General features: G+C 26.6%; 7 protein-coding genes and 1 long non-coding RNA gene across 22 annotated transcripts; 5 read left to right on the top strand and 3 right to left on the bottom strand.

Moving 5' to 3' along the window:
* The first annotated feature begins 10 nt into the window (after positions 1–10).
* LOC105735403 (uncharacterized) lies at positions 11–4372 on the top strand. Of its 3 annotated transcripts, none has more exons than XM_086912653.1 (6): positions 11–1290; positions 1428–2057; positions 2546–2653; positions 2780–2929; positions 3023–3253; positions 3585–4372. In XM_086912653.1, the coding sequence occupies exons 1-5, from the start codon at positions 1042–1044 to the stop codon at positions 3077–3079; spliced, it is 1194 nt and encodes a 397-aa protein (XP_086768779.1). In that variant the 5' UTR covers positions 11–1041; the 3' UTR covers positions 3080–3253; positions 3585–4372. The 3 variants fall into 3 exon arrangements, with proteins under 3 accessions (XP_086768779.1, XP_086768780.1, XP_031772313.1); XM_086912654.1 differs by having other exon boundaries at positions 1428–1466; positions 1575–2057; positions 2780–3253; XM_031916453.2 differs by having other exon boundaries at positions 2780–3253.
* On the bottom strand, positions 1300–4150 carry LOC147656946 (uncharacterized). Its single transcript, XR_015293420.1, has 3 exons — positions 3785–4150; positions 2591–2831; positions 1300–1821 (listed from the first exon to the last, which is right to left on the bottom strand). It is a non-coding gene; the product is annotated as an uncharacterized LOC147656946 (long non-coding RNA).
* Positions 2870–10395, top strand: LOC100871303 (protein NSUN7). 7 transcript variants are annotated; one of them, XM_031916399.2, is made up of 14 exons: positions 2870–2929; positions 4742–4943; positions 5440–5747; positions 5838–6010; positions 6216–6318; positions 6431–6723; positions 6807–7054; positions 7869–8265; positions 8363–8455; positions 8548–8814; positions 9007–9126; positions 9400–9471; positions 9549–9676; positions 10005–10395. In XM_031916399.2, the coding sequence occupies exons 2-14, from the start codon at positions 4747–4749 to the stop codon at positions 10231–10233; spliced, it is 2628 nt and encodes an 875-aa protein (XP_031772259.2). In that variant the 5' UTR covers positions 2870–2929; positions 4742–4746; the 3' UTR covers positions 10234–10395. The 7 variants fall into 7 exon arrangements, with proteins under 7 accessions (XP_031772259.2, XP_086768767.1, XP_086768768.1 ...); XM_086912641.1 differs by lacking the exon at positions 2870–2929 and adding an exon at positions 3801–3939; XM_086912642.1 differs by lacking the exon at positions 2870–2929 and adding an exon at positions 3801–3939 and having other exon boundaries at positions 10062–10395.
* A 1351-nt stretch (positions 10396–11746) lies between these two features.
* Positions 11747–13936, top strand: LOC100871188 (pyruvate dehydrogenase E1 component subunit alpha, mitochondrial). Its single transcript, XM_086912655.1, has 5 exons — positions 11747–11914; positions 12058–12276; positions 12754–13002; positions 13111–13356; positions 13593–13936. Exons 1-5 carry the CDS (start codon positions 11789–11791, stop codon positions 13740–13742), a joined length of 990 nt encoding a protein of 329 aa, XP_086768781.1. The 5' UTR covers positions 11747–11788; the 3' UTR covers positions 13743–13936.
* A 490-nt stretch (positions 13937–14426) lies between these two features.
* LOC100863407 (blown fuse) lies at positions 14427–18664 on the top strand. Of its 2 annotated transcripts, none has more exons than XM_003693602.4 (7): positions 14427–14732; positions 15362–15450; positions 15611–16105; positions 16212–16384; positions 16511–17293; positions 17454–17852; positions 17985–18664. In XM_003693602.4, exons 2-7 carry the CDS (start codon positions 15414–15416, stop codon positions 18522–18524), a joined length of 2427 nt encoding a protein of 808 aa, XP_003693650.2. In that variant the 5' UTR covers positions 14427–14732; positions 15362–15413; the 3' UTR covers positions 18525–18664. The 2 variants fall into 2 exon arrangements, with proteins under 2 accessions (XP_003693650.2, XP_086768774.1); XM_086912648.1 differs by having other exon boundaries at positions 14434–14732; positions 16212–16387.
* Positions 18607–20694, bottom strand: LOC100871065 (uncharacterized). Of its 2 annotated transcripts, none has more exons than XM_086912657.1 (6): positions 20263–20694; positions 19968–20027; positions 19770–19892; positions 19483–19699; positions 19205–19405; positions 18607–19139 (listed from the first exon to the last, which is right to left on the bottom strand). In XM_086912657.1, the coding sequence occupies exons 1-6, from the start codon at positions 20350–20352 to the stop codon at positions 18862–18864; spliced, it is 969 nt and encodes a 322-aa protein (XP_086768783.1). In that variant the 5' UTR covers positions 20353–20694; the 3' UTR covers positions 18607–18861. The 2 variants fall into 2 exon arrangements, with proteins under 2 accessions (XP_086768783.1, XP_086768784.1); XM_086912658.1 differs by having other exon boundaries at positions 19205–19402; positions 20263–20623.
* On the top strand, positions 20461–23987 carry Nulp1 (Nuclear localized protein 1). Of its 4 annotated transcripts, none has more exons than XM_086912651.1 (9): positions 20461–20703; positions 20936–21090; positions 21251–21606; positions 21690–21918; positions 22019–22272; positions 22331–22640; positions 22734–23027; positions 23102–23292; positions 23421–23987. In XM_086912651.1, exons 2-9 carry the CDS (start codon positions 20959–20961, stop codon positions 23443–23445), a joined length of 1791 nt encoding a protein of 596 aa, XP_086768777.1. In that variant the 5' UTR covers positions 20461–20703; positions 20936–20958; the 3' UTR covers positions 23446–23987. The 4 variants fall into 4 exon arrangements, with proteins under 4 accessions (XP_086768777.1, XP_086768775.1, XP_012341782.2 ...); XM_086912649.1 differs by lacking the exon at positions 20461–20703 and adding an exon at positions 20748–20833; XM_012486328.3 differs by lacking the exon at positions 20461–20703 and adding an exon at positions 20751–20861.
* On the bottom strand, positions 23502–26670 carry Arp3 (Actin-related protein 3). Of its 2 annotated transcripts, none has more exons than XM_086912652.1 (6): positions 26408–26670; positions 25870–26027; positions 25468–25782; positions 25043–25357; positions 24745–24963; positions 23502–24675 (listed from the first exon to the last, which is right to left on the bottom strand). In XM_086912652.1, exons 1-6 carry the CDS (start codon positions 26418–26420, stop codon positions 24496–24498), a joined length of 1200 nt encoding a protein of 399 aa, XP_086768778.1. In that variant the 5' UTR covers positions 26421–26670; the 3' UTR covers positions 23502–24495. The 2 variants fall into 2 exon arrangements, with proteins under 2 accessions (XP_086768778.1, XP_003693627.1); XM_003693579.4 differs by having other exon boundaries at positions 25870–26050; positions 26408–26666.
* Positions 26671–26981: the final 311 nt, after the last annotated feature.

Genomic DNA, 26981 nt, shown 5'->3' on the forward strand with positions numbered 1-26981 from the left:
TTATTTTTTTTATCCCTGAATGCAAATTTTATTATTAGATGAAGTAATGTTTATACTTCATATGTTATATATAAACTATAAAATATACTTTATTATATATTATATAAATGAAATAAAGTTATTTATTATATATATATATATATATGTTGACATATATTTTTACACATTCTGTGTAAATAATAATGGAAATATATGATGATACAATCATTAACTAATTTTGCTTTCAAATATCTTTTATTATAATTATTAATAATATATAGCATATTCTGTAACTAACAATATAATCAATAAAGAGTTATTTTATATTTTATAAAAAATAAGTTAAAAAATTTTATAAAAAAATAAGTTAAAAATATAGAATAAAATTTTTTCATTTGAAATTTTTTTTTTTGAGTAAAACGAGTTTGAAAAATTTTCAAACATAATTAATATTTTCTGATAAAATACGAATGAATAAATAAAAATATTTATTTTATATATGAAAATAAACAAAAAATTTAGAATAAAATTTTATCACTTAATTTCTTATTTTTGAAAAAATTAAAATTAAACGTATGTAATCAAATTGAATAATTTATTAAAGTTTCAAATTGAATTTTCTTGAAAATTAAAGTTTAAATGAAAAAAATTTATTTTATATTTTTTGCGATGCTAATAACTTATAGATACTAATAAAAAAGGAAAAAATAAAAGAAATATATATTTTGTAACCAATTAATATATTCATAAGAACGTATAGTTTTTAAAATCTTGGTAAATTTAAAATCGATTAATTTTATTTAATCTACCTAAACAAGAGTACATTTTTTAAAGCGCATAATCTGTTAAATAAAATATTCAAAATTGCTGATCAATTTCAAACAATTTACCAAGTTAAAGGACTGAGTTATCCATTGTTATTGAAATCGATTGATAAATAATGATAGAGCAGAATAACGAAATATCCATCGATCGTTATTTAGATATACCTATCCTTTTTAAGAATTCGTATATAGATGCTTATGCATTGATTCAAATAGAATTGCTTCTGCAATTTCAACGATGTCAAAAGAATTGCGATTATATAAGAAATACGCTAGTTTTGTAAAACTTTTTCTCCTCATTGGTGGAATGTGTCCAATTACAAGAGAACTGAATATCATTTATCGATATATACCAATTTGGACGATATTTTCTTGCTTTATAGAGTTGTGTGCAGTTGGAAACTCTAGCCTGCAGAATGTTGAAAATATTCCTTTACTTACTGCTTCACTTATTCTCTTTGGTACCATATTGAATGTAATAACAAAGGTATGCAAGTTTATTTGTTCTTTAAGTGAATTTATTTTAAAAGAATTGATTTTTTTGTAATATAATTTGATCTAATATAAATATGAATAATCGAATCGATTTTTATTTGATATTTTATAATAAAGTTCCTTCCTCAGGCTTCCTGTTTTTTCATCCATCGAAAAAAATTACAACAAGTAAATGATATACTCAGTTCCATTTTAGAAGAAATATTGGGTGAAATATATATAAAGTCAGTAATTTTATTCTATCTTCAAAAGTTTTATCGATTGATTTATGTACAGGCAATATTAATGTTCATCACTAGTATCATTTATTCGATGAAACCGATGATTATAAAAATGTTTCATGATGCAAACAATATAACGAATGTGCAATATCCTTTGCCTCTTCTCGGAACTTTTCCTTGGAGGATCAATTCGATATTAATTTGGCAATTGCATTATTTTTTCGATGTAAATATTCTTTGGTTCATATTTTTTGTATCTGTTAGTGTAGACGCATTTTTCGGATTTTGTATGTTTCGTATATCTGTAATATTACGTTTTTTGAGTTTTGAATTCAAGAGATCTTCAATTGATGACAAAAATAAAAGGAATAAAGAATATGAAAAGAGTCATCAACAAATCTTTCGAGAATGTGTCGAAAAGCATGTTTTATTGTTAAAATGTCGAAATATTATTCAAGAGATTTACGGACCCATAATTTTATTAGTGACTATAACAAATGCAATGAGCATGTGTTCTATAATATTTCAGCTATTTCAGGTGAGAATTTTAATAAAAATGATCGAAAAATGTTTATTTTACAACAATTACATATTTACATGAATAACATACTGGTTAATTATGTTTAAATATATTTGTGCTCTGCTATATTATTTTTTACTAATAATTCTTTAAACAAATAAATAAATAAAATATTTACATATATATATTTATATAATATAATGTAATATAATATAATATAATACATATAAATAATATACATATATATAATATTTCTCATTTATATACATAATCAATCAATATTATTAGAAATATTATTTAAAATTACAAAAAAAATTAATTCTAAAAAATAACGTTTACATATAAAAATAAGAAATATTATTTTAAAAAAGTGAATACATCTGAAAAATTGCATGCAAATATATAAAATAAATTTGTTTTAATAAACTACAATTTGATCGATTTTCACCGATTCTCATTTTCAATTCTCATTTCACATATCAAACATGAAACGATCTATTTCACAGGTTAATGGAATAAATATCTATAAAATTGGAACATTCATGGCTTACCTTATCTTAAAATTAATACAAACATTTTTATATTCATGGCCCGGAGACGTAATCTTTACTGAGGTTCGTACTAATTAGAAATATATTTTTCGTTATCTTAAATTGTTTATGAATAAGCGTGCAAACAAATGATTAATGATCGATCAATGATAGTGATCGCAAACACCATTTAATTTTCTCTCTTCATAGAGTGAATTTCTTCGTCGTAATGTTTATTGTAGTTGTTGGTATGACAAGAATACTAGTTTTGCAAAATACTTTTTGTTAGTATTAGCACAGAAGCCAATTGTTTTGAAGGCATGTAGTTTAGTACAAGTTACAATGGATCTTTTGGCCAAGGTAAACTGTTCATTGTATTATCATTGTTCCCATCCTGTTATTACTCATATGAAAACAATTTCATTTTCAGATTTATTTTTTGTATGCTTTTAGATCATGAATACGACAATATCCTACTATTTTTTATTAGAAACTATGGATAATAAATAGTATAATAATAATAATAATAATAATAATAATAATAATAATAATAATAATAACAATAATAATAATAATAATAATAATAAAATTAGTAATAATAATGATGATGATAATAGATGAAACAGAAAAAAAAATGATTCTCAAGAAATGACTTCGAATGATGGAATTTTCTTTTTCTTTTTGGTAGATATAAATGAAAGCAATCGAGATATAATATGTATTATGCATATAATATAAATTATATTTTTTTTTAAATTTTATCAAACTTAATTAATTTATATATATAATAGAATAATATCAGAAAAAAAATTTTTTTCTTTTTTTTTTTCTTTTTTAATACTTTTATTTTTTTCTTCGTTTTTCTTTTTTTATAAAGATATTTTTTTTATGATTATTTATCTAATTTTCATTTATTTATTCTAAGAATTTATTGATTTAAGTTTGTACCAAAAAAAAATACACCATTTTGACATTTATCGTTCTACATTATGCGATATATTATGCGATGTTCCAGTTTATTCACTGAGTTAAATATGTATACATATAAAGAATATAAGGAATAAATTGAATGATGCACGAAAGAGACATGAAGCAAACTGAGAATTGCCGAGAAAGCAAGACTTATCGTGATCGACTTATTGCGAATTGTGATTTTCGTTTATATCCATTTATATTCGCGTAAACTGATAGATATGATATTGAGGAAAATATTACCGAAACACGCGACGTTGCGGCATGTTCTTGCGCTCGTAGCTAGCAATCTGTTTTGCTTTTCTCTTCCAAGGTATTCAACGCGTATACCATTATCACGGTACTGTGGTTCTACTACGTTTCTTATTCTTTTTTAATTCATATTTTTATATTCTTTGGTAAGTCAAATGATATTACTATTATTATTATTGTTACCTTCAGTGTATTCAATATTTTTCGATGGATTACATTATTTTATATATTTTTCGATTTCTTTTCGAAAATTATTTCTTGAATCACGCACCGGCCATTATTATCAATTATTATCGAACCTAACCTAACCACTTAAAATTAAATGATCATGCATTTGATCATCGACTACCATCAACTGTTATATGATAGATGTCATTGAATTATAAATGCAATGTTAATCTGTATTGTAAATCTGTTTTGATATTGCAGTATGCAATATCAACTTCAATTCTAATGTTTTAAATAATCTTTGATATAAGATGTTAGAAATTATAAATCAATCGAAACTGTTAATAATAATTGGTAATAATTGTAAGATGATGTACAATAATGTTAAGATTTATTAAAAATATATTTTTTTACAATATTTTAATTAAATATTTATATTTTATGATTTATATCTAATTTTTTTTATATAATTCATGATATTTATAATTTATTTCATACATATAATTACTGAATTTATCATTTCTATTTAAAATAGAATTGAATTTTAATTCAAATGGCTGTCGATCAATAGCAATAATTAAATACAATCGCTTTTTTTTGTACTTGTATAAAGTTCTCGATTCAATTTTTCCTAATATTGTTAAAAAAAAAAAAGAACTTCATTAATAAAAACGAGAGATTTCTTCAATATGAATAATAAAGATGATGATACGAAGCTAAAAGAATATTTAACTGGCTATTTGAAAATTATAACAAACTTGAATATATCTGTTTATCAAGGGAGAATGTTTGAAGAATGCGCCAAAATCTTTCGTATTTTATTGGCAAATTGGAGACGAAACAATAATCAACTTCATGACAATGAATTAAACGAAAACTTGGAAGATTTGATTTTACCAAGCAATGAAGACTGGCGTTATCGAGTCTATTATCAACTGGTTGAATTACAAAGAGAATCTGGTGCCATTTTTATAAAAAACAGGTAATAATTTATTGTGATTTTGTTTTTCTGTAAAATCCACCGAAGATGCATGCAGATTAATCAATTACCAATTAAGTTTCTAAATTATAAATTAGCAATTGTTTATTAATTTTTTAATAATTTCATGCGTTTAAGCTTCGTTTCATTATAATAACAATATGAACGTTGCTATTTTATTTTTTCCAACTTGAATTTATCCAATACACCGATTGACCTTTTCTGATATTTTGTCGATTTAATTTTGAAATATGTATTCATATTAATTCTTTTTTCTCTAATTATAATTTGATCACGATCATGATTCATCCGTCTGATGAAAGTTAAAACACAATTAACAAATTAATCGGTTTATATTATATAATATCGATATGCACGTTTCATTTGTTGGGCGATAAACGAAAGTAAATAATGGAAAAGTAAGATTACATCTCTTCATCGATCATGAATTCATAACAATAACGAGAGAAATGATCTATAACTAGTAATGAAATCGAAGGGTCAACGAAACTAGATTGGAAACTGAAACAAAGTTAGAAGTGAGACGTAAGAAAAATGAGTGGGAATGGGAGCCACAGAGATACGGATATAGTTTTAAGGCTAAGCCTAGGCAACAAGAAGGATTGAAAGGAGGATCATCGACTATCGTCGATGGTTCGATGATAGAAATGTGCATCGAGCCAGGTTGGCGCCTTAACGATATTTTATTGGCGGTGAAGGTCCTTCGAAAAACTAGTCCACCTCCAGTATATTCAGATGAGGCTGAGATGCGTCGTGTATTCGGGCTTGTTTATGATGTTTTTAGATGTAAGTCGATGAGTATTCATGTGTTAAGATCGATTATGAATTTTTGTTATTATATTTATACTTTCATCTTATTTAATTATTATTAATTAGATAAAAAAATATTCACTCGAGCTTTGGAAGATATAGGTTTTTGGCAACGTAACAGGGCGATCAAGAACGAAGAAAAGATCGTTTGGTTGTTATTATATGACATGCAAGGAAGAAAATTTTCGAAACCGCGATTTGATAACACTACCTTTGAAGAACGTGAAAAGATCTTTAAGGTAAGATTTATGATATTTCTTTTCTTCTTTTCTTTTATTTAATTACTGTATATTTATTTTTTCTTTTTCTTTTTCCCATTTTTGTCCATTTTTATTAATAGTTAATAAATAAATGCATTCTCTTCTTTTTCTCACTTTCTTTCTCTTTTTCTGTGCGCGCGTACGTGGTTCGCGTTTTGGAAATTTGCACAATTGTATTTGTTAGGCTGCTGGATTGACGGATATCGACCACGCTCTTTCGGAGATGAAAATCCATCTTGCCGCAAGCATTTCGCGGCTACGTATTCGCGGTTCTGCCCTCAAACTTGGTGAATATTTTTTCTTTTGACGCGATATAGAAATTTGATAGAAATAAAGTATTTAGTTTTAGAACAATAATAAATATACATTATTACTGATATTATATTTAATATCTGGAAGATGAATTGCTACCGAGTCATTTACGCGACATCGAAGGTGTCACTTGGGGCGTACAAACGGCTGTCGCTTCTGGATGGATAAACACCTTGAAATTTGTCAACAAGGAAGAATTTCTAAAAGAAATGTCGGAATTGAAGTTGAAATATTGCGAAACAAAAAAAGAATCGATAGAACTTGAAGAAAATGAGTTTGCATTCGATCCTATTTGCCCGAAAATAATTTATTTGCACGACAGCAAGCGGGAAATGCTGGCTGTTTCCAGGCTCGTTTGTAATCATCGTTTTGTATTTTTAGTAGGTAGCTGAGGCAAGAGAAGCAAGATTATATAAAAAATGGAGGATTATATAAATTAACAAAGATTTATTCAAACGAATAGGAGAGATCATTGTGCTTGGGTGCGGCAACATTGGCACAGGTAATCCGTAACTGTAGATTCTATGGCCCGGTGATTTTAACGCATTCACTTGCACCTCGACATACCGGATATCTGGCCGGACTATTGGCCGATATTGAATACGCTGGTAAACTTTTGGTCTTCGGAGCTGGTGATCGTCGTTGCGAGTACGAAAACTATCTAAAAGATCTTGATGTCACATTGCAACAATGTCGCGTTTTTTCCGAAAAGTATCTATCTATTCATTTACAGTAAGACCCATGTATTCTCAGGAATGAGTGTCAAAAGTTTTCTTCCGTGGATAGCTTCTTCCACGGATAATATAGAACGATAAGTGTATACATATTACGCATGTATGAAGTAACGAATAATGAAGAATAACGCACAAATATATAAATATTAAAAACGATAAAACTATATTAATCAACGAATGTATAATATTGGCACAGTTTATATGATGAAATGAAGTAAACAATATAAACAATGTAATATTATATTTTTACTATTATACTATTTAATTACTATTACTATTTATTTGATTTCTATTTTTTTGAACTACAATCATAGATACTTGAAACTGCGGATACGAGGGTTTTACTTATCCATTTATTTACTTATCTATCTATTTATTTATTTATCTATTCTAATCTATTCATCTATCTATCTATTAGAAATTTCTTAAAAATTAAATATATATATATATATATATAGCTTAGATGAATTATTCACTTAAATATATTTGATTAGTTTTGAGATAAATATCCAGAGTAAAAAAAAAAAAGTTTAAAATAATGCTTTTTTTTTACTTCATGACCAGCTTTTTTAGAAATAATATTCTTATTTTAATATCTCTGTTTTAAATTCTCTTGTTTTAAAAGTTAGAAGATGCATAGAACATAAAATATTTCAATGTATCTTGGAAAATAAAAAAATGTTAAATAAAATATTTTCACCAAGGAGGAGAACAAATATTAGAGACATTGGTAGCAGATTTAATATTTTTGATTAAATGAAATTTCTAAGGAATGAATGAATTACATTTAGATACGTGTCTCATCTATCGACGATCGAGACAGAGAGAGCAACTGTAGTGCTGGCAGTTCCAACGTGTACTTATACGGGTGTCCGAGATATCGTCGATCTTGCAGTAGCACGAGGAGGAGATGTAGATCTTCTTGAATCGTTGACGAATAATTACGTTCACAATGTTCATAATAATGACAATGATGACAATAATAAATATTACAAAAATCAGGAACAATGGCATAGTTTCTTATCCGATCAAATGTCCACTTTGAAATATGCTTTGACCAGGCCGAATGTACAATTTCTCATATACGAAGTACACACAATTTTACCATCAGAAACAACGCAAATGGTTCGGGAAGTGGTAGAGTGCGTTAATCAGATGGCTAAGGAAAAATATATTCATGAAAATCCGGTAATAAACTTATTATCTTTATTTTTGTTAATTGATGTTATGCAATTTGACAAATTTTAAAACTACTGTCTTACTTTCTTTTTATTTCTTATCAAAGAAAAAAGCTCAAAAAGAAATGTCAAAATTGGCAAAAATGGACGAGGATTCGCAAAAAAATGATAATATCTCGATAAATACTTCAAATATTATTGTAAGATACAATATATTCACTCAACACAATAATATATGCAATTTATTTACGATCTTGTTTAAATTTACTAAGAAAATTTTTACAATTATAAGATTCCAGATACCGATCTCTTCGAAGTAGGCAACATTGATGACATTTACGGACAAAATGTTAGCCACATGCTAGATCCAGGATGTTTTCTCGCGATAATAAAACGAAAAGAAATGATGCAATTTGATTCGTTGTTCATGATCAAAGTGGCAGAATCGAAAGATCTATTCGGTAATTCGAAAGCGCAACATTCGAAACACGAACTAATCCTGAACCGAGGAATACAAACCTCGCAATCAAGCACACGAAAACGAGCAAAACGTATCAAGGTTATTAATTATTCCAACTATGAAATTCTATTTATATATATATATTTTTTTTTAATAAAATTATTCATTGAATAAATATTTATAATTTTCACAATATATATATATATATTATTTCACAGTATATGAGTTAATATATAATAAATTTAATTGTATTTGAATATAATTAGATATTTCTGCTTTTTCTTTTTAAAGGTGGAAATAGACCGATTAATGGCGCATACGTATTCCTCGTTATCAAAAACCGGACAAGAAAATCAAATTTGTCCACGACATAAACATTGCTCCAATTGGAGTGAAGGAAATGAGTATCAGGTATAAGAAAGAAAAGAAAAATAATTTCTCTTGTTGAATGAATACAATTAATGTTATTGAATGATTTTTTTCAATAGTATTTTTTTCCAAAAAACGAGAATTGAAATTCTTTTAATAAATTTAATTTTATTTCATTAGACTTGGAGAAAAAAATTTACCAAATATTTTTTTTAATTATTTTTGTTTTTCATTTATCGTTTATTTTTGCATAGTATAATAATTTAATTTTATTATTGTTGTTTAATTAATATTACATATTTGAAAAATTTCAAGTTTAAAGCGTGGCGAAAAGAAAAGAGAAATGTGTCTCATAAACCCTTATACGTTTCTTCATCGCGACATAAGGTAAATTAAAAAATTATAATATATTAACGAGTTAATTTAATCCCAAATTATATTTTTGAAATTTTTATTAAAAACAGGAATTACAAGCGATACGTAAAATATTTTCGGCCCGATCAGAAAGTAATGCATCTACTTCACATGACATACCGAAACACGATAAATCTTCTATATTGACTAATTTGCTCAGCATTGAATCTCTGCCACGGTAACTATATACTAATTATATTTTATATAAAATCCTTTCTTTATTTTTTTTTTTTTATAAATAATTCATTTTATCTGGCCGATCAAAATTAGAAAAGACTTGACTATTAAATTGGTTATTAAATTAATTTTAAATTGTGCATCTATATCTTCTGAATGCAAAAATTGTTGAGAATTCATGTTTCGAATTTATTATGCAAATTTTATCTCGATCGGTTACTGATATTTTTCAGAACAATACGCTTTATTTTCTATCTTTATGATCTTTAAAACTAAAAACATTTTAAAACTCATTTCAAAACTAAAAACATGTATGTGCATATGTATAGCCAAGAATATCATACCACTTCGTCGAGTACGATATTGAGATCACCGATTCTTGCTAGGGCAGTACGTCTTATTCCGTTAGAGGATACAATTAATATTGAGGAATGTGAGGAAATGAGAAAGCAAACACGGTCAAAAATGGGTCATCGATATTGGACATCGAGCAAACCGTCTCGCCTTCTGCATCCTATTGGATCTCAAGTGTTCGATCCGTTTCTTGATATCGTTTAAGACAATTGAAATTTTACAATCAAGAATAATTCAAAGAATAAAATTAAAAATAAAATATTGCATAAAAAGTAATATTTGAAAAAAAAATTGTAATGAAAGATAAAATAAAATAAACAGTCTACATTGTAAAATAATAATAAAGTCACAACAAATGATACGGTATTTTTCTGGAATAACAATCTTTTCTAGAGATTCTCTAAATTATAAATAGATAAATAGAAATTTCATAATAAAATAAAAAAATAAGAATAGACATAAAAATAAAAAGAAAAAAAATTATCTGAAAATAATAATACATTTTGATGATAAAGTTTTCTGTTAATGTATATTTTTTATTTAATATATTTAAATTTAAATATATTTTTTATTTAATTGCTATTGTATATTATACATGTATAATATGTATATAATCTACCTTATTCTAAAAAAGAAATTTGTGGATGTTTATTCCATCCTCTTACTTTCTGGATTTTTTTTGATTACTATTTATTTGTATATTTAAAAAATTAAATTTTTTTCAAATAGAAGCTAACAGAAGCTATTTCGATATCTATTTTGTAAATAACTCTAAGAATTAAAGATTCAGAGTCAAAAATAAAATTATGAAGTTCCCAAATAGATAGAGAAAAGTATATATAAAAGAAAAAGAGAAGAATTTTTGGAATTTATAGAATTTATAGAATCAAAAGAATATTGTTGAGAATGAATAATAAAAAAGATTTTATGAATAATAAGAAAGAAAATTAAATTGAAGTAAGAAGAAATTATAGCTATATTTAGAATTTTATTTCAATTATGTCCGATCAGAAAACGATATTTGTGATCATATAATAATTTTAATTTTGATGTTCAAATGTTCAAATTAAATTGCTTGAATTGCGTGAAGATAGGAAATTATCAATGTTAAACTTGAGAAATGATAATCAACGACAAATACGACAATTTTGAAACTAATAAGTTTAAAAATGTATTTGTTAAAATTACTTCCAACTTTATTACATGGACGACATCCTGTCTTTCTTCATAAAGGACAAACCAAAGCACTAACAGTAGATGCGGTAAAATATAAATGCGCATTCTGCTTTATATTACATTATATTTATAATAACAATATTATATATCTGAATAAGTTCTATATCTCTATATTCATAAATAGTTAAAAAAGAATTACATAAAACTTATTAATCCTTCTTATTTTAATCCTCCATGGACAATCTATTTTTCAAATGCGGTAAATAATTTTAGAATTTTATTCTCAAACCTGATTTTTTATTTTTCTAAGCTTTGTAAAAATTTAAAAAAAAATCTGAACTGCATATAAAACACGCTAATTTAATTAGTATATAAAAACATTTAAAACATTTTTTCAATAAAAAAATAAAAAAATAAAAACTTTTAAAAGAAATTTAAAAATGGAATTTCCTATTTTAGCAAGCTATGTTACTTACAAAGTTTTAAGATTAAAAATTATATATTAAAAAAGTACAATTTTTCTTATATCACTTAGACATATAAACTGTATCGCTTGGATAAAGGGCCATCGGACAAAGCCTCGATGAAAGAAGATGACGTTCTTTACGCATTGAAAGCGATGCACTATATCAGACGAATAGAAAGCAAAGCGGCAGAAATGTACAGATTGCGTTTCATCTATGGTTTCCTTCATTTATATATTGGTCAGGTAAATTTTATGATTAATCGAATTAATAATATTCGGGTGTCGTCATAAATACGATAGAAACAGAAAAAAAAATCTAACAATAAGAATGAGACGAAAAAGAGAGAAAAAAAAAGAAAGGAGAAAAAAAAAATATATTTGCACAGGAAGCAATAGCCACTGGTATGAAACCGGCGATATCGGAAAAAGACGCTTTGATCACATCTTATCGGTGTCATGGATTTGCTGTGGTACTTGGCATTTCGGCACGACACATTTTTGCGGAATTAATGGGTCGAACAACTGGAACTTCGAAAGGAAAAGGTGGTTCCATGCATATGTACGGAGAACAGTTTTATGGAGGCGAAGGAATTGTTGGTGGTCAGGTATAAAATAGCTCGAATCGAGTTTTTTTTCTCTCTCTCTCTCAATCGAGAATGCTATCCCTTAAAAATTAGAGAATCAATACATCATAAATTATTGATAATATTCGTTATAAGATAATTATACTAACCGTTACAATATGTTTATATATAAAAACATTAAATTAGAAATAAATTTCAAAACGCATTTATAGACAAATTGTATTAATAAAAAATATGAATAACAATAGTTTTTTTTTTCTATACAAAATTCTCGTTAAAACTCGAATTACGAGATTTTTTCTTTAGGAGAAATAAATCTGATTCTATGTAAAAAGCGGATAAGATTTATTTGAAAATTAATAAAGGACAAATAGATTCTAAATTATTTTAATATATGTTGAAAAAAATAGAAAAAAAATACTAGTTAAGCGATTTTAATTAAGGAGAACAATTATCATTCATAATTCATAAAATATATTGGTTTCTTGATTGTGATAGCTACCGGTCGGTACTGGATTAGCATTTGCTCAAAAATATAATAGTACAGGCGGTATTGCGTGGGTAATTTATGGAGATGGTGCCGCGGATCAGGGTCAAGCCTTCGAAGCATATAATTTGGCAAAATTGTGGAGTCTCCCGGTTGTATACGTATGCGAGAATAATAAATACAGTATGGGAACGGCAACATATAGGCATTCGGCGAATACTGATTATTACACGCGAGGGGATCTGATTCCAGGTGTACAGGTGAGACAATAAAAAAGGGAAGAAAAAAAAAAAAATTCTTACATCAAGATCACTTGTTACAATTGGATAAATCTTCTTTTTTCTTTTCTCATTCACTTTTTATTTCAGGTAGATGGAATGAAAGTATTAGATGTTTACGAAGCTGCGAGATTCGCGAAAGATTACGCTCTACGGAAAGGTCCTATTATTCTCGAGATGGTCACGTATCGATACTTTGGGCATAGTATGGCGGATCCTGGTACCTCCTATCGTTCCAGAGAGGAAGTGAAATTGGTACAAGCCAAACAAGATCCTATTAAATGGTTGACCAAACAGATAATTGATAATGGTCTAAAAACTCAAGAAGAAATTGAAGTAAGAAATTGGGCGCGTGCCATCTCTTCTCTTCTAAAACACTTCTTCTATTTTTACCTTTTCTCTTAATTTTCATTGCTTTTCTTCAATATCAATACATTTTGAGAATATTTTTGACGATATTTTAGACATACGAAAGTAACTTTCACTCTCAACAAAAAAAGAGAAAAGAAAATAAACTCGCGAAAGCTTTATTCTCAAATCTATCTAGTATTTTTAATTTCAATCCTTTCTAGGAAATTACAAAAAATACATACAAAATCGTAGACGAAGAATTGGAAATAGCTAAAAATGATCCAACGCCAGATATAACGGACGTCGGACTACATCTTTACGCAAAACCATTGGAAAAAGTACGCGGTAAAGTACCTTGGGAGAGTTGGTAAACTTAATGAGAAAATGGAATTAAATTTTTCGTTTACGCGTTGTTTTAAATATTTGTATACGTATAGATATTCAATCTTTTTGTATCGAATGCATGCCCTCTCTGCATTTGTAATTTTTTTGAGTTTTCTGTATGTTTTTGATATCTCTTTAATGATTGAATACTTATTTAAAATAAACTAGTATTTAATCGAAACATTTTATATTTTATTAAACATCTTTGATATTTGAAATTAATATCAAAGATTCGATCGAGCAAATCCAAACGTTAAATTAAATATTGAATAAAAAAAAAACTTGTGAAATTCATAAATAAAAAGATAGAAATACGACTGTAGAGTCTGTGTTATGCGAATGGCCATGTTTGTTTCTCGCTCGTTTTCTTGCTCCGACAATTGGAATGATCAATTAAATCATATCGCGCTGCGTTGCGATCGAGAAAAGGAGAGAGTCTGAAGGAAGAGTAAGAAGATATTATGACTGTGACGAAGACAAAAAATTATTAAAGCAAAAAAGAACGATTGAGAAGAGTGAGTCAATGGTTCATAAGAACATTGTTGTAGTATAAGACGGTACTAAAGTAATAAAGGAAGGAGGGGACTGAGAAAGAGAGACAGACATAGAGAGACAGAGAGAGAGAGAGAGAGAGAGAGAGAGAGAGAGAGAGAGAAGTAAAGACAGATTCCAGTGACTAGCGACAGCGAGACAGTCTTTGCGGGAGCCGCCTTCAGTTGCTCCCACGTGCAGTTCAGCTCGTTGAATTTTAACGAGTTAAATATTAAGAAGCAATTGTACGATTTCTGTTAGAATGATATTTTTTAAAAATATTTCTCTTAAAAAAGTAATTGTTTAACAAGTGAAGAGAAAATAATGCGCCGCAATGTTTGTCGCGAGAAATGAAGTAAAATTAAATATGCTATATTGTTTGTTTATCGACGCGATACAGTTTGGAACGACTTGAAATACAAGAATAGACTGCAAATATTTTACAGGTGAGATATGCGTTCGATTAACGGATTCATCGATACGATAATCGTGAATCGACGAAATTTATTATTAATTATTTGTATTCCGCTCGAATATCAAATAAAATCGTCATTAGAAACGTCATTGAGCAATATCGATTTCGTTCAATGACGGGAGAAAAGACGTCACGGATCGCTTAAAAGGAAAAGGGAGGTGTTCATCGAATTCGCTTCGAATCAAATCGATTTCAAACTCGCAAGATTTCAAGCTTGAAATCACGGATAATGAATATAAAATCAGTTAGATGTAAACTTCTCGCTCATTTCTTTACACTATCTTCTTTAATCACATTTCCGGGTAAATTTCAGTAGAAAAATCTATCTGTTTCATTGTATTATAAAGTTCGGTTCAAAACTGTTCATCGAATTCGCTTCGAATCAAATTGATTTCAAACTCGCAAGCTTTTAAGCTTGAAATCACGGACAATGAAAATAAAATCAGTTAGATGTAGACTTCTCGCACATTTTCCTCATTTCTTTACATTATCTCCTTTAATCACATTTCCGGGTAAATTTCAGTAGGAGAGTCTGTCTGTTTCATTGTATCGTAAAGTTTGGTTCAAAACTATTGCTGAACAAATAACTATATTTTATAGGTATACTACTAATACTCGAAAGATTAATAAATTGAACAGAAAACAAGCTACGATGGGACTTAACGCCGAGCTCACTGCTATACTTCGAGGTAATTGCAATACTATTCGTTCTTTTTTTTTTATAAAATGTATAAATATTTTTATAAAATATACATGTATATAATTATAATTATATTTATTACTTTTTTGCTTTCTATTTTACATTTATTTTAATTACATTATTATATCGATCTAATTTTTTTATTATAGATGTAGTACAATTTTTGGAATTTCTTCGCGAAGTCAAACTTCCAACCAGATTGGAGAATATTCGGGATAATCTGTTGATACGTTCGAAAGACACGTTAACGATGTTCGTGATAGAGAGGATCGGAAGATCGGCTTCACCGGAACCATATTTGAATATGAACGCAGCTGGATCAAAAGGTCTAATGGTAACATTAAAAACAGAAACCGAGTTGCAAGAATACGTAGGTGCAGAGGAACACGTTCAGAAACAACAGCAGCAGCAAGATTATTATGAGGCGTTTCAAGGAATGGAATCGACGAATAATACTACAATTGCGATTCATGAAACGATCAATAATCGTCAAACTAAAGAAGAAATTGAACATACACTGGTGAACATGTACGCGAATTTTTCGGCAACAGAAACGAAAAGTAAATGTCAATTATGTGGTCTTCTTTATAGAAAGGAAGGAAAGAAATTATTTGTGTTCGAACAATATCGATCGTGTTGGGTCGGTAAGTTGGAATTCGATTTTTAAAATTGATCGATGCATTTTTATATATCTTTGTGTATATAAAATTATATGTTTAAAGGAATTTTATTTCTTTGCAAATATAATAGGTTTAGTTGGATTACATTTGTTAATTTATGGAAGCGATCGAGACAATCGTCCATGTACGATTTTACCAATTCATGGTTATATGGCTCGAGCTGCTCCAAATGCAATTCCTCGAGATCAACGTCGAAGCGAATCTACTTTTGAAATCTTCCGTCCTGGTTGCAGAACTTTTCAAGTAGTAAAAAATCTTTCATCTTATACACTATATATATAAAAAGAAAGAAAAAGACAAAAAAATAATATTTAAAATAAAATTCAAGTTTCATTCAGAACAATTTAGAACGATTCTACGTTGTTTCAGTTTTCTGCCAAAAATCCGAAAGATATGGAACAATGGATAACAAAAATTTGTGAATTAGGAGGTGAAAAAAAGATAGAGTCCAAAGAATTGACAAAAGAAGTAGACAATATTGTCGCAAATAGTATTACCAAACAATCAAATGATTCAATTCAAGAAGATTTGAATTCCAAAGAAGAACGTTATCAAGATGTAGGTTCGCTAGGCGTCAATGAGCCTCCTGATAAATCTTCAATCATTTCGCCTGTTGCCAATAAGGAGACAGAAAACAGAGAAGCAAACGATTCTTCTATAAAGGATACTTTCCACGTATCCACTGATTCTTCCCTCCCTCAATTTTCCAATATTTCTGATACTGTCACTACTTCTCGTTTACATTCAACATCTCCTCCTCCATTACCTGCTCGAATCCCTCGAAAATTATTGACTATATCTGTTCGAAATTCATCTTATGAATTTCCCGATGAAGAAGAGGATGATATTTATCATAAAATTGAAGAAGTTAGAGATACAATACAATATGGAAATGTTGGTGATACTTTTCAATCTCAAATTAAAATAAGCGATGAACAATCGAACAAAAAATCCACAACGTATGATGATGTTCGTGCGAGCATAAAAAGCGGACATAAATCTGATGATAAACGAAAGAAGAAAGAGATTAAGAGAAAATCAATTGCCTCACGAAATGAATTAACATATGATGATACTGTCAACACCATGTCTGAAGATAATAAAATTGAAAATGATGAACAAAACAAACTTGTATCTTACGACAATGTTGAGGTGATTGTATTGTGTGACCATGTTTCGTTCATATTTCTCATTTCTTTTCCTTTTGAATTTTCCTTACCTATTTTTACTTTTTTTCTTTTTTCCTTTTTTTATTAAACAATTATATATCTATCGCTTGATATTTGATTTTGCATACTTCTTTTGTACACAGAATATAGTTTTGAATACAAAATCGATCAAGGCTCAAACAACGAATAAAACAGATGAACCATCAAAATCACCACAAAAGAAATCGTTTTTGAATAGAATGAGAAGCAAAAAAGAATCTCCAAGAAAAAATGAAAAAAAAACTAAGTGTAAAACTTCACCACAACTATCGCCGTCTGTAAATAATCAAGAACTATCCACTTACTATGATGATATATCTGATCTGATGAATATTCAGCAAGAAACAATTCGTGTCGAAGAACAACAACCTGAGTATACTTGTCCACCTCCACCTAGGCCGATTTATGCAAAACCACCGATAATCAACGATGTAATCGATACGGATCAATTTTATGATGATGTTGCATATCGAGACAAATCTAAAAATTATAAATTACCTCAAGTATGAACTATGTATTTCTTGATTTTTTCATTTAATTTTTATTATATTTTAATTTTTTTGCACAGTATTTTTAAAACAGTATATTTTTTTTTTATAGAATTATTTTTAAACGTATGACAAATGAATTTTCAGCAAACTACAAAGAATCTCTCTTCGGATTTTGTTCGCACGAATATTAATCGACCCGTTCTTTGCGAAAACATAAATTATTCGCAAGGATCATCACTTGTGGATAACGAACATTATAAGATACCACCTCCGCGATCCGAGTTATGTTATCCTAAGTCTCTTCCCATTAATCAACAAGTAGATGATCTATATGATGATATCGCTATTCTCGCAGATTTTACAGCACGACAAAAAGAAATTTTAAATAACAAAGATCATGAAAATATAATAAGATTGCAAAACAGCCCAGAAAAGAGGTCGTGGAATAGATTTGTTAGCGGAAAAAAATCAAAAATAATTGATTCAATGATTGTTGAAACGAATGGACGAGTTTTAACCGAATTAGAAGATTTATCGGACGACTGTGGCGAACAACACACTTCATTGAGAATGAATACCTTTCAAAAATTGATTAGTAGAATGGAAAACTCTCTTGGCAAAACATCTGCTAAATCAGCATCATCAATGTTATTAAATAAAACGAATATTACAAATAATGTTTAATATTTTAAAAGAAATGCATATCTGCATGATTCAAAATAATATATAAGTAAATATTTACAGACCAAAGAAGTAGTATGATACATTTTAATATATCTGTATTAATCTTTTATTCTTCAAAATAAATAACATTTTTTGATTCACATATGTGATTTTAATATAACATAATATAAAGACATTCGATTCCTCATTGATTTTAGAAGTATCAACGATAATAAATTTTATTCATCAATTATATTCTACATCTACTTCTTATAAAATTATTACATTCAATAAATTTGATCATTGAAATTTATATACTTAAGAATCTTAATTTTTTTCATAATACTTAAAATGCGTATTATTTCATTGGAATATCGGTTTTCGTTTTAAAATTTTTTTCATAGATAAAATATAAATTATCGTAAATATTAATTACAATTTGTTTAAGAGAATAAAGTACATTAGTATTATATTTTTGAAATTCCTTTAAAGATACACCTGTGTTAGTTTCTATATAATTTATAAACAATTCTGATTGTTTTGAATACAATGGAAGAATCATAAGCATTAGTGTAAATATTAAACCCAAAAGAAAAACCCATAAGATCATGGACACAAAGAATTGATATACATTTTCTGAAATACCAATTAAAAAATTACTTATATTTATTTATATTTGCAGATTACCTTGAATATATTACCTTTAAATCCATGTTCTTTATTAATTTGATTATTGAGTGTCAATTTTGGAGGTTCTATTTTATTTTCATCTATTTGTTTTACTTTATTTATGAGATTAAATCCATTCTTATCTAAATTTTGTTTATTATTTTTTTCCAATAGTTTCTTTTTTTTTCTTTTTCCTCCTTTTTTCGTTGATATGGTGTCTGTTTCTGTATCTACTATAAATTAAAATATCACTAATGTACATTATATAAAAACTATTTAAAGATTTATACATTTTATTTTTAAAATTTACCTGTAATAGTAGCATTCAATCTTCGTAATTTTTCTTCTTCAATAGTAACTTTAACATATGATAAATAAGAAACAATATTGCGAGCACAAGCTTGACATTCACTCAAATTACTACAAGGACCAGCAACACTAGCTACAGCAAGAGTTAAAGGATTTTCTTTTAAATCTAACCATCTTAAATTTTTTAATTCACTTAAACTAAGTGGTAATCTGCTTATCTGTAAAGTCATTTTTCTATTATTTATATATAATTTAAATTTATTTCAAAAATATTTATTTTTAATTTACTTGATTTGCATAAAGATCCAAATGTTTTAGTTGTCTCAATTCTCCAAAATTTTCAGGGATTTCTGTCAACATATTTTTACTAAGATCCAATTTAACTATTTGTTTAAGATCAACAAAAGTATTCTGAAAGTAATTATTTATAATAAAAAAAATATATTTCATTTATTAAATGAAAATAATAAACTTGTAAAAACTTACAGGTAAAAATGTTAAGAGATTATTTGATAAATCCAAAATTGTTGCTTTTTTGATAGTTGCCTGAAAAATATAATATAATATAAATATTTAATATTTAAATTTAGCATTATATATATATTTTAATATTATATTATAATAACTATAATATCATATCATAAATATATTATAATTTTATAGTGTGAAATAATATAAAAATATATTTAATGTGCAATATTAACATTTTAAATCAAATTAAAAATTATTTTATAAATTGAACATGTGTCAAATTAAATCAAATATAAATTTTTAAACATACGATTTCTCGAACAGGCACTTCTTTCAGGTCGCACAAGCTAAGATCTAATGTTTCATCTTTTAATCTATTTTTAACATTTTTTAAATTCATTTTGCTAATATAATAAATTAATCGAATAAAATAATAAAACACAGAAAACGTATGGTATTTGTGCTTTTTTGTGGCGTCACCTTCTGGTAGATAACATATTGCTAGAAAGTTAAATGAATGTAATATCAAATGATATAACAATAAAATACTTTTTATTCTTCCATCTGATAAAAAATTTCATAATAATAAAAATATTTTCAACAAATAATACATGGATATGGTTAATGAAAATCAATATCAAGTAACTAAGAATATGTCATTTTTAACTTTCGCCTTTCGCATTTAGCAACTTTTAAAATTATACAAACGTTGGCAGAACTTGATTGGCGATTGTAGTGAACTACGATACATGTAAGTAATATGATGCATGTAAGCTATATCAATAGTAATGAATAGTTCTATACATTTACAGCAATTGCACTTGTATGTTTGAAGAAAATTGACAAGTGAAGATAGATTTTGATTTTATCAGGAATTTGTGGTAAACGAAGGAAATTAATAACCGTGGTGTATTTAATTTTTAAGATTTACAAAAATTGTATGATTTTCCAAACTATTTTTACATCAATTTATCTACTTTTAGATTAAAAATTAAATTCATTCAGAATGTCTACACGGTATATGAAAAAAGTATATGGAAGCGATATGTTATCCGAAAAGGATAGTGAAAATGAGAATGAGATAGACAATTCAATAATTGGCAATGTTAAATCTAAGACATTCAACTTGTTTGATGTGGTATGTGTTCAAAGTGCTTTAATTAATAAATAATTTTTCATTTGTTTGCATAATTATTTAATGTTTTAATAATGTTATGATCAAATTCTTTTTTGAATCTTCTGAATATACATTTTAATATATTATTTAATATTAATAAATTTATCTTTTTTTCTTTTAGTTGAATCAAAATTCTGAAATTAGTGAGGAAGAAAATGAAGAAGAACAAATGATAGATAAAAATTGTATCAATGAAGTTAAACGTAAGAAAAAAAAGAAGAGACGAAAGAAATTTGAAAATTCTAAAGTTCAAATTGAATCTAAAGAAGAGGATGTAGATGAAATTGAAAGAACAGTAAGAGAAGTAAATAAATTGCTTGGAGAACCACTTCCAAGTTGTAGCTCTCAAAACATAGATAATCAATGGATTGAACAAAAATCTAAAGAAGATATTTTATTAGTGCAACATAAACATTTAAATCCATATAATGAACTTAAAAGAATTTTTGGTAGTAAAACAATACAAGCTGAACAAAAGTATGTTTCTATTATTAAAAAGTTTGTTATTTTATTGTAGATATAAAATAAATTATATAATTAGATCTTGTTAATTTTAACAGTAATAGGAGAAATAGGGGTCGATTAGGTCATTTGAAAAAAACTTGGTTGGTGTCTGCTAGAGATAATTGGCCACCAATTAATAAATCTGGGCTTTCAATGTCTTTGGATCATACTATATCATCTACCAATAATATTCAATATTTTGTATATGATCACAGTCCATCATATAGACAAATTCAATTAAAATTTTTGGAAGCAGTTGAAAGTTTGAATCCTGAAAATATTGTTGTATGTTATATTTAAATTTAACTTATATCAATTTAAATGTATTGCATTTAAATATCAAAAAATAATATATAAAAGAATTGAAATTTATATTTTTTTTTAGAGTATAATCAATGCACATTCTTATCATGTTGATGCATTATTGCAATTAGCTGAACTTTGTAAACTCAATGAAGATTTAGCAATGGCTGCAGAATTTACAGAAAGAGCTTTATACTGCTTAGAATGTGCTTTTCATCCACTGTTTAATTTTACAACTGCCCTTTGCAGATTAGATTATAAAAAACAACAAAATCGTGCTTTATTTATAACTTTATTTAAACATCTTAATTTTGTTGGTGGTCGTGCATGTTACAGGTAAGAAATAAGATTTTAATGCTTTTCTCAATTTTTTTTAAATTTATTCAAATTTCAGAACAAGTTTGGAATTTTGTAAATTACTTTTATCACTTGATCCAGAAGGTGATCCATTAGCTGTGATTCTTTCTCTTGATTTCTATGCTTTAAGAGCAAAAGAATATGAATGGTTTATTGAATTTTGCAATCTTTGGGATAATACAAGAAATTTAACTCAATTGCCAAATATAGCATTCAGTTTAGCTTTAGCTCATTTTCATTTAGGCAATATATCTTCTGCTAATGAACTTTTACAAAATGCTTTAATAATGTTTCCGGGTGTATTAATACCATTATTAGAAAAATGTAGTATACAGTCTGATAAAATGGTAATTTCATATATATTACATATATTAATAAAAAAGTTTTTAATAAATTTTTATATAAAATTGAAAAATTATTAAGTAAAAAATGTTTTATAGGTACAAACTCATAATTTCTTTAATACTAAGGCAATAACTTCAACTTCACCAGCATTAGAGAAATTACAAAATTTATATGTTGTACGTAATTTTCGTCTGTGGAAAGAAACAGATCTTTTACCATGGTTATGTGAGAATGTACATATTGTATTAAATCGCGTTGATTCAAAAGATGATTATGTAAAGTATTGTGAGATAAAGCGAAGCAAACGTTACCAAGGAAAATTACCAAGAAATATTTTACGACATATTATATTGTCTGATATAAAAGATATTACTGTAAACGTGCAAGAGGTACAAAAACTTCTATATTTTTCAAATTTTTTTATCTATACTATTGTAAAATAAAATCTCATATGAAATTTTAGGTACAAAATGATGGTTCTGTTCTTTCACATGATCCTTTACCACCAGTGGATAGTATTGATATTTACAAACGACCTACTACAAATACAAGCACAACTAGAACTAATTCTAATCTTTTGTCTCTCTTTTTTTCATCCTTGTTTGAAGATATTAGTGGAGATGTTGCAAATGCTCTAGAAGGATTAAATTTACTGTGAGTATATAATAATATTAATAATAGTAATAATAATAATAGCAGTAATAATAACAGCAATAATGTAAAATTAATAAACAAACAATTACTATATATATAACATAATATTTGTATGTGAAATTTTTTAGCTATGATAACAACGAACAAACATAATGTTAATTAATTACTACTATTGATTACTGATTACATCATAAAATAACAATTCAAGGTTCAGAATACTTTGTTTATTGAATGAACTAAAATGAAATCAGGTGTATAAATATTTTTAAAACAATTACTATTTTTATGAAAATAATGTATATTTTATGTCAGGTAATATATCTAACGTTTAATAATGAAAATTATAAAATTATAATTCTTTTTTTTTATTATTATTCTTACTATTATCACTACCATTATCATCATTATTGTGATTACATAATAATTTATTATATGTACATGAAACTTTATATACTCTGATTATATATCATGTGTGATATGAAGTTGTACACATACATTGTTTGTATCATCTTGCACTTCTTGTTATAATTTTTTGAAGTTTTTGATGCAATCATTATCAACTCAAATTGTGAAAAATTGTAGATACATAAAATAATATATATGTATATATGTATGTTATATATATATATATATATATATATATATATATACACATACATATACTATACTAATAAATAAACTATATTGTTGCAATATTTGTATTAAAATGTTATTTCTGAATTAGAGTTTTTTTTTATTGGTATTTTCAGTGTATCATATAGAACAATGTAAAGTATATACTTCATAAATATGATTCATTAAAAAAGAATTATTATTTTCAAATAGACTTATTTTATGTACAGATCTATACAATCATTTTGTATTATAATTTTATCGACTATTCTTAATCATTGCTTCTAATGTAATCTTTAATCTTTTAAATAATTTTCTGTGTCTTTGTGACATATGAATATTGGCATATATCAATATAATAATTGATGAGCATAAAATTTCTTTTTTGTGTGCGTTTACTAGTGTAATATTGGCGTATTTCTGTAATTTTATTACAATAATAATAATTACGATAGAAATACACTTTCCATATAAGAAAATATATCATCATCGAAGGTGAAAAAAGTAGAAATCGACCAACTTATTAACAGAATATTTAAAATTCAGAGAGACCATTGGTCCATAATAACGTCATTTGTATTCTTATTTATTTTACACCATACTGTGAAATACGGGATTATAGCGACAAATTCCGGGACCATATTCTTGATAAGCTTTTTTAGTATGACAAACTGTATAAAATTCTGGATCACTAGCCAATAAAGCACCACCATACCATACTGCCCAACGTTGTTTGTGATGTGAAATAACATGGACATCTATAGGCTTTGGCTAAAATAAAATGAAACATAAATATTGATATATTACTTTTTTTTTCATTAAAATATATAAAATATATACCGTAATAAGACTTCCACTTAACGTTTCGCTAAGTTTGAGACGTGCATCAACAATTCGTTTTATATCACGTTGTAATCGTCTACCAAAATCTTTAAACATCGTAGAACCACCTGATAATACAATATTGCTATATAATGGTCTTCTAACATCTATTGGACAATTTTGAATTACATCATCTACAATTTCACTTAATGGTGTCGTGAAATCTGGATTAGAAAACTAAAAAATAAATAAGAGATAATAAAATTAGAAATATGATTATGCTTTTGTATACTTAAATTTAAATAAATAAATATACTTCAGGATGGAAGAATATCTCTGGTCCTAGAAACCTTTCATATCCAACATCCACTACAAATGGTTGTTTTGTAATACTGTTCACACCTTCATATTTTTTTATTTTAGTAGGATCACTATCATACTTGGCAAATTCTTTTGAAATGTCAGGACATATGTAACAATATTTTTCTTTTATTGCTTTAGCTGTTTCTAATGATTGTTCAGGTGGTATTCCAATTTCACGTTCTCGTAATAAGCTTTGAATAAAATATGTAATATCGCGACCAGCAATAGGAATATGTTTTATACAACTTCCTATAACAAAACCTTCTGCCTGAGTAATAGAATAAATTGATTAATTACAAAATATTTTTTGTATGTTTATATTTCACATATTTATATTATATTCATATATATTTCATACTTCTCTTTTTTTAAACATACCACTGGTATTACATGTGTAACTCCATCTCCACTATCAACAACCACACCTGTCAATGTTCTATCCTCTATTGTTTTAGCTGTCCAAGAAGCAGCTAATGCTAATACTGCTTGTACAGCAATATAAAGACCTGGTACATTAAATGACTCAAACATTATTTCTGCAGTATATTCACGATTTTCAGGAGTGTTTAATGGTGGTTCCGTAAGTAAAAAATAATGATCTTCAGGTTCTGCTCTAAGATATTTGAAAATACATTGCTGTAGGAATTTTTCCATTAAATCCCAGTCTTCCACTAATCCATGTCTAACTGGATACTAAACAAAATTGAATATAAATTATAAAATAATTTAAAAAATATTATATATTTTAATGATAATACTAATTTATAATATGTAACATACTTTTACAGAATAACCAGTAGCTTCAAAAGCTTCATCTCCAATATAAGCATCCAGATCTTCAACTCCTTTAGTAACTCTTCTAGCATTGTTATCTCCAACTTTTGCAGTTTCTTTAATAGCAATTGCAGATGGAATTATAAGTTGAGGTTCTTTATTGCCTGCAAAGCCCAGTTTTGTATATCTGTAAACTCACAAATAATCATAAATAATTTTTTTAATAAAACAAATAATAAAGATTTCTATAATAATTTTATTACTAATACATTACTACTATTTGTTTAAATTAATTTTAAAAGTTTATTTTAAACATTTACTAGCATAATTTTATTTACTTTTTAAATATATATATATATAATAAACAAATTTAAATTATTAACATCTATTTGAATATTAAGAAAAAACAGAATAAAAATAATTAATTTTAAATTCATTTAATTTATTTATTTAGATATTTGTTTCATTCGTAAAATGACATGTGTCATTAAATCACATTTTAGTCTATCTATTCTAGTCGAAAATAATTTTTTTAATTTCTTACCCCGTACCCACATCGATCACACATGCAGGAAGACGACCAAGCATCGTGTATTTTTCGTTTTTATCAATTGTTGCTTTTATCTTTATTTAAAAGAAATATGCCTCAATTACAGCTCAAATTTAACGCTCATCCGCTCCAATTAACCACACCTCGCTTTGAAGATAAAGCAGAAGCGCACTTTAAGCAGCATATTCATTGAACAAAATTTTCTATGATAGATTGTCAAAAACTCATAGGTGTTATGCATCATTAGAGACTTGTGGCTCCCCATAATATAAAATCTTGGGCGGCAAATACGAATTGTATAATACTAAAGTATAAAAAATTTTGAAGAAAATTATATTAATTAATTATCATGATTATAATATATTGTAATTATCAATCATATGATGATTTATATAAATATTTATATTTATATATGTTTATGGAGTTATGAAACATTATTATATATAAAGTATGCTTTCAAATATAATCAATTAAATTTATTTTCATCAATATTAATTAATGATTAATTCAGTTGAATATTTATTAAATAGTATTTCACCAATTTAAATTTAAAATATTGTATAAAGAG

This window comes from Apis florea, unplaced genomic scaffold (genome assembly GCF_048593485.1).
Source record: "Apis florea isolate Af1SG1 unplaced genomic scaffold, ASM4859348v1 contig_3493_pilon, whole genome shotgun sequence".
NCBI lineage: Eukaryota > Metazoa > Arthropoda > Insecta > Hymenoptera > Apidae > Apis > Apis florea.

Excerpts from the sequence above, each read along its gene's own strand:
- Nulp1 (XM_086912651.1), top strand. The coding sequence starts at position 20,959 with ATGTCTACACGGTATATGAAAAAAGTATATGGAAGCGATATGTTATCC. Across the intron at positions 21,607-21,689 it reads ACAATACAAGCTGAACAAAA|TAATAGGAGAAATAGGGGTC; the intron begins GTATGTTTCTAT and ends TAATTTTAACAG. Across the intron at positions 23,293-23,420 it reads CTAGAAGGATTAAATTTACT|CTATGATAACAACGAACAAA; the intron begins GTGAGTATATAA and ends GAAATTTTTTAG.
- Arp3 (XM_003693579.4), bottom strand. The coding sequence starts at position 26,451 with ATGCTTGGTCGTCTTCCTGCATGTGTGATCGATGTGGGTACGGG. Across the intron at positions 26,051-26,407 it reads GTGATCGATGTGGGTACGGG|ATATACAAAACTGGGCTTTG; the intron begins GTAAGAAATTAA and ends GTGAGTTTACAG. Across the intron at positions 25,358-25,467 it reads TTACACATGTAATACCAGTG|GCAGAAGGTTTTGTTATAGG; the intron begins GTATGTTTAAAA and ends TCTATTACTCAG.
- LOC100871065 (XM_086912657.1), bottom strand. The coding sequence starts at position 20,352 with ATGAATTTAAAAAATGTTAAAAATAGATTAAAAGATGAAACATTAGAT. Across the intron at positions 19,700-19,769 it reads TGGATCTTTATGCAAATCAA|ATAAGCAGATTACCACTTAG; the intron begins GTAAATTAAAAA and ends ATGACTTTACAG. Across the intron at positions 19,140-19,204 it reads TAAAGAACATGGATTTAAAG|AAAATGTATATCAATTCTTT; the intron begins GTAATATATTCA and ends TTGGTATTTCAG.
- LOC100863407 (XM_086912648.1), top strand. The coding sequence starts at position 15,414 with ATGGGACTTAACGCCGAGCTCACTGCTATACTTCGAG. Across the intron at positions 16,388-16,510 it reads GTTGCAGAACTTTTCAAGTA|TTTTCTGCCAAAAATCCGAA; the intron begins GTAAAAAATCTT and ends ACGTTGTTTCAG. Across the intron at positions 17,294-17,453 it reads TATCTTACGACAATGTTGAG|AATATAGTTTTGAATACAAA; the intron begins GTGATTGTATTG and ends TTTTGTACACAG.
- LOC100871303 (XM_031916399.2), top strand. The coding sequence starts at position 4,747 with ATGTTTGAAGAATGCGCCAAAATCTTTCGTATTTTATTGGCAAATTGG. Across the intron at positions 6,011-6,215 it reads AACGTGAAAAGATCTTTAAG|GCTGCTGGATTGACGGATAT; the intron begins GTAAGATTTATG and ends TGTATTTGTTAG. Across the intron at positions 7,055-7,868 it reads TGTCGCGTTTTTTCCGAAAA|ATACGTGTCTCATCTATCGA; the intron begins GTATCTATCTAT and ends AATTACATTTAG.
- LOC105735403 (XM_031916453.2), top strand. The coding sequence starts at position 1,042 with ATGTCAAAAGAATTGCGATTATATAAGAAATACGCTAGTTTTGTAAAA. Across the intron at positions 1,291-1,427 it reads TATTGAATGTAATAACAAAG|GCTTCCTGTTTTTTCATCCA; the intron begins GTATGCAAGTTT and ends TTCCTTCCTCAG. Across the intron at positions 2,058-2,545 it reads TAATATTTCAGCTATTTCAG|GTTAATGGAATAAATATCTA; the intron begins GTGAGAATTTTA and ends TCTATTTCACAG.
- LOC100871188 (XM_086912655.1), top strand. The coding sequence starts at position 11,789 with ATGAAAGAAGATGACGTTCTTTACGCATTGAAAGCGATGCACTATATC. Across the intron at positions 12,277-12,753 it reads AAGGAATTGTTGGTGGTCAG|CTACCGGTCGGTACTGGATT; the intron begins GTATAAAATAGC and ends TGATTGTGATAG. Across the intron at positions 13,357-13,592 it reads AAACTCAAGAAGAAATTGAA|GAAATTACAAAAAATACATA; the intron begins GTAAGAAATTGG and ends AATCCTTTCTAG.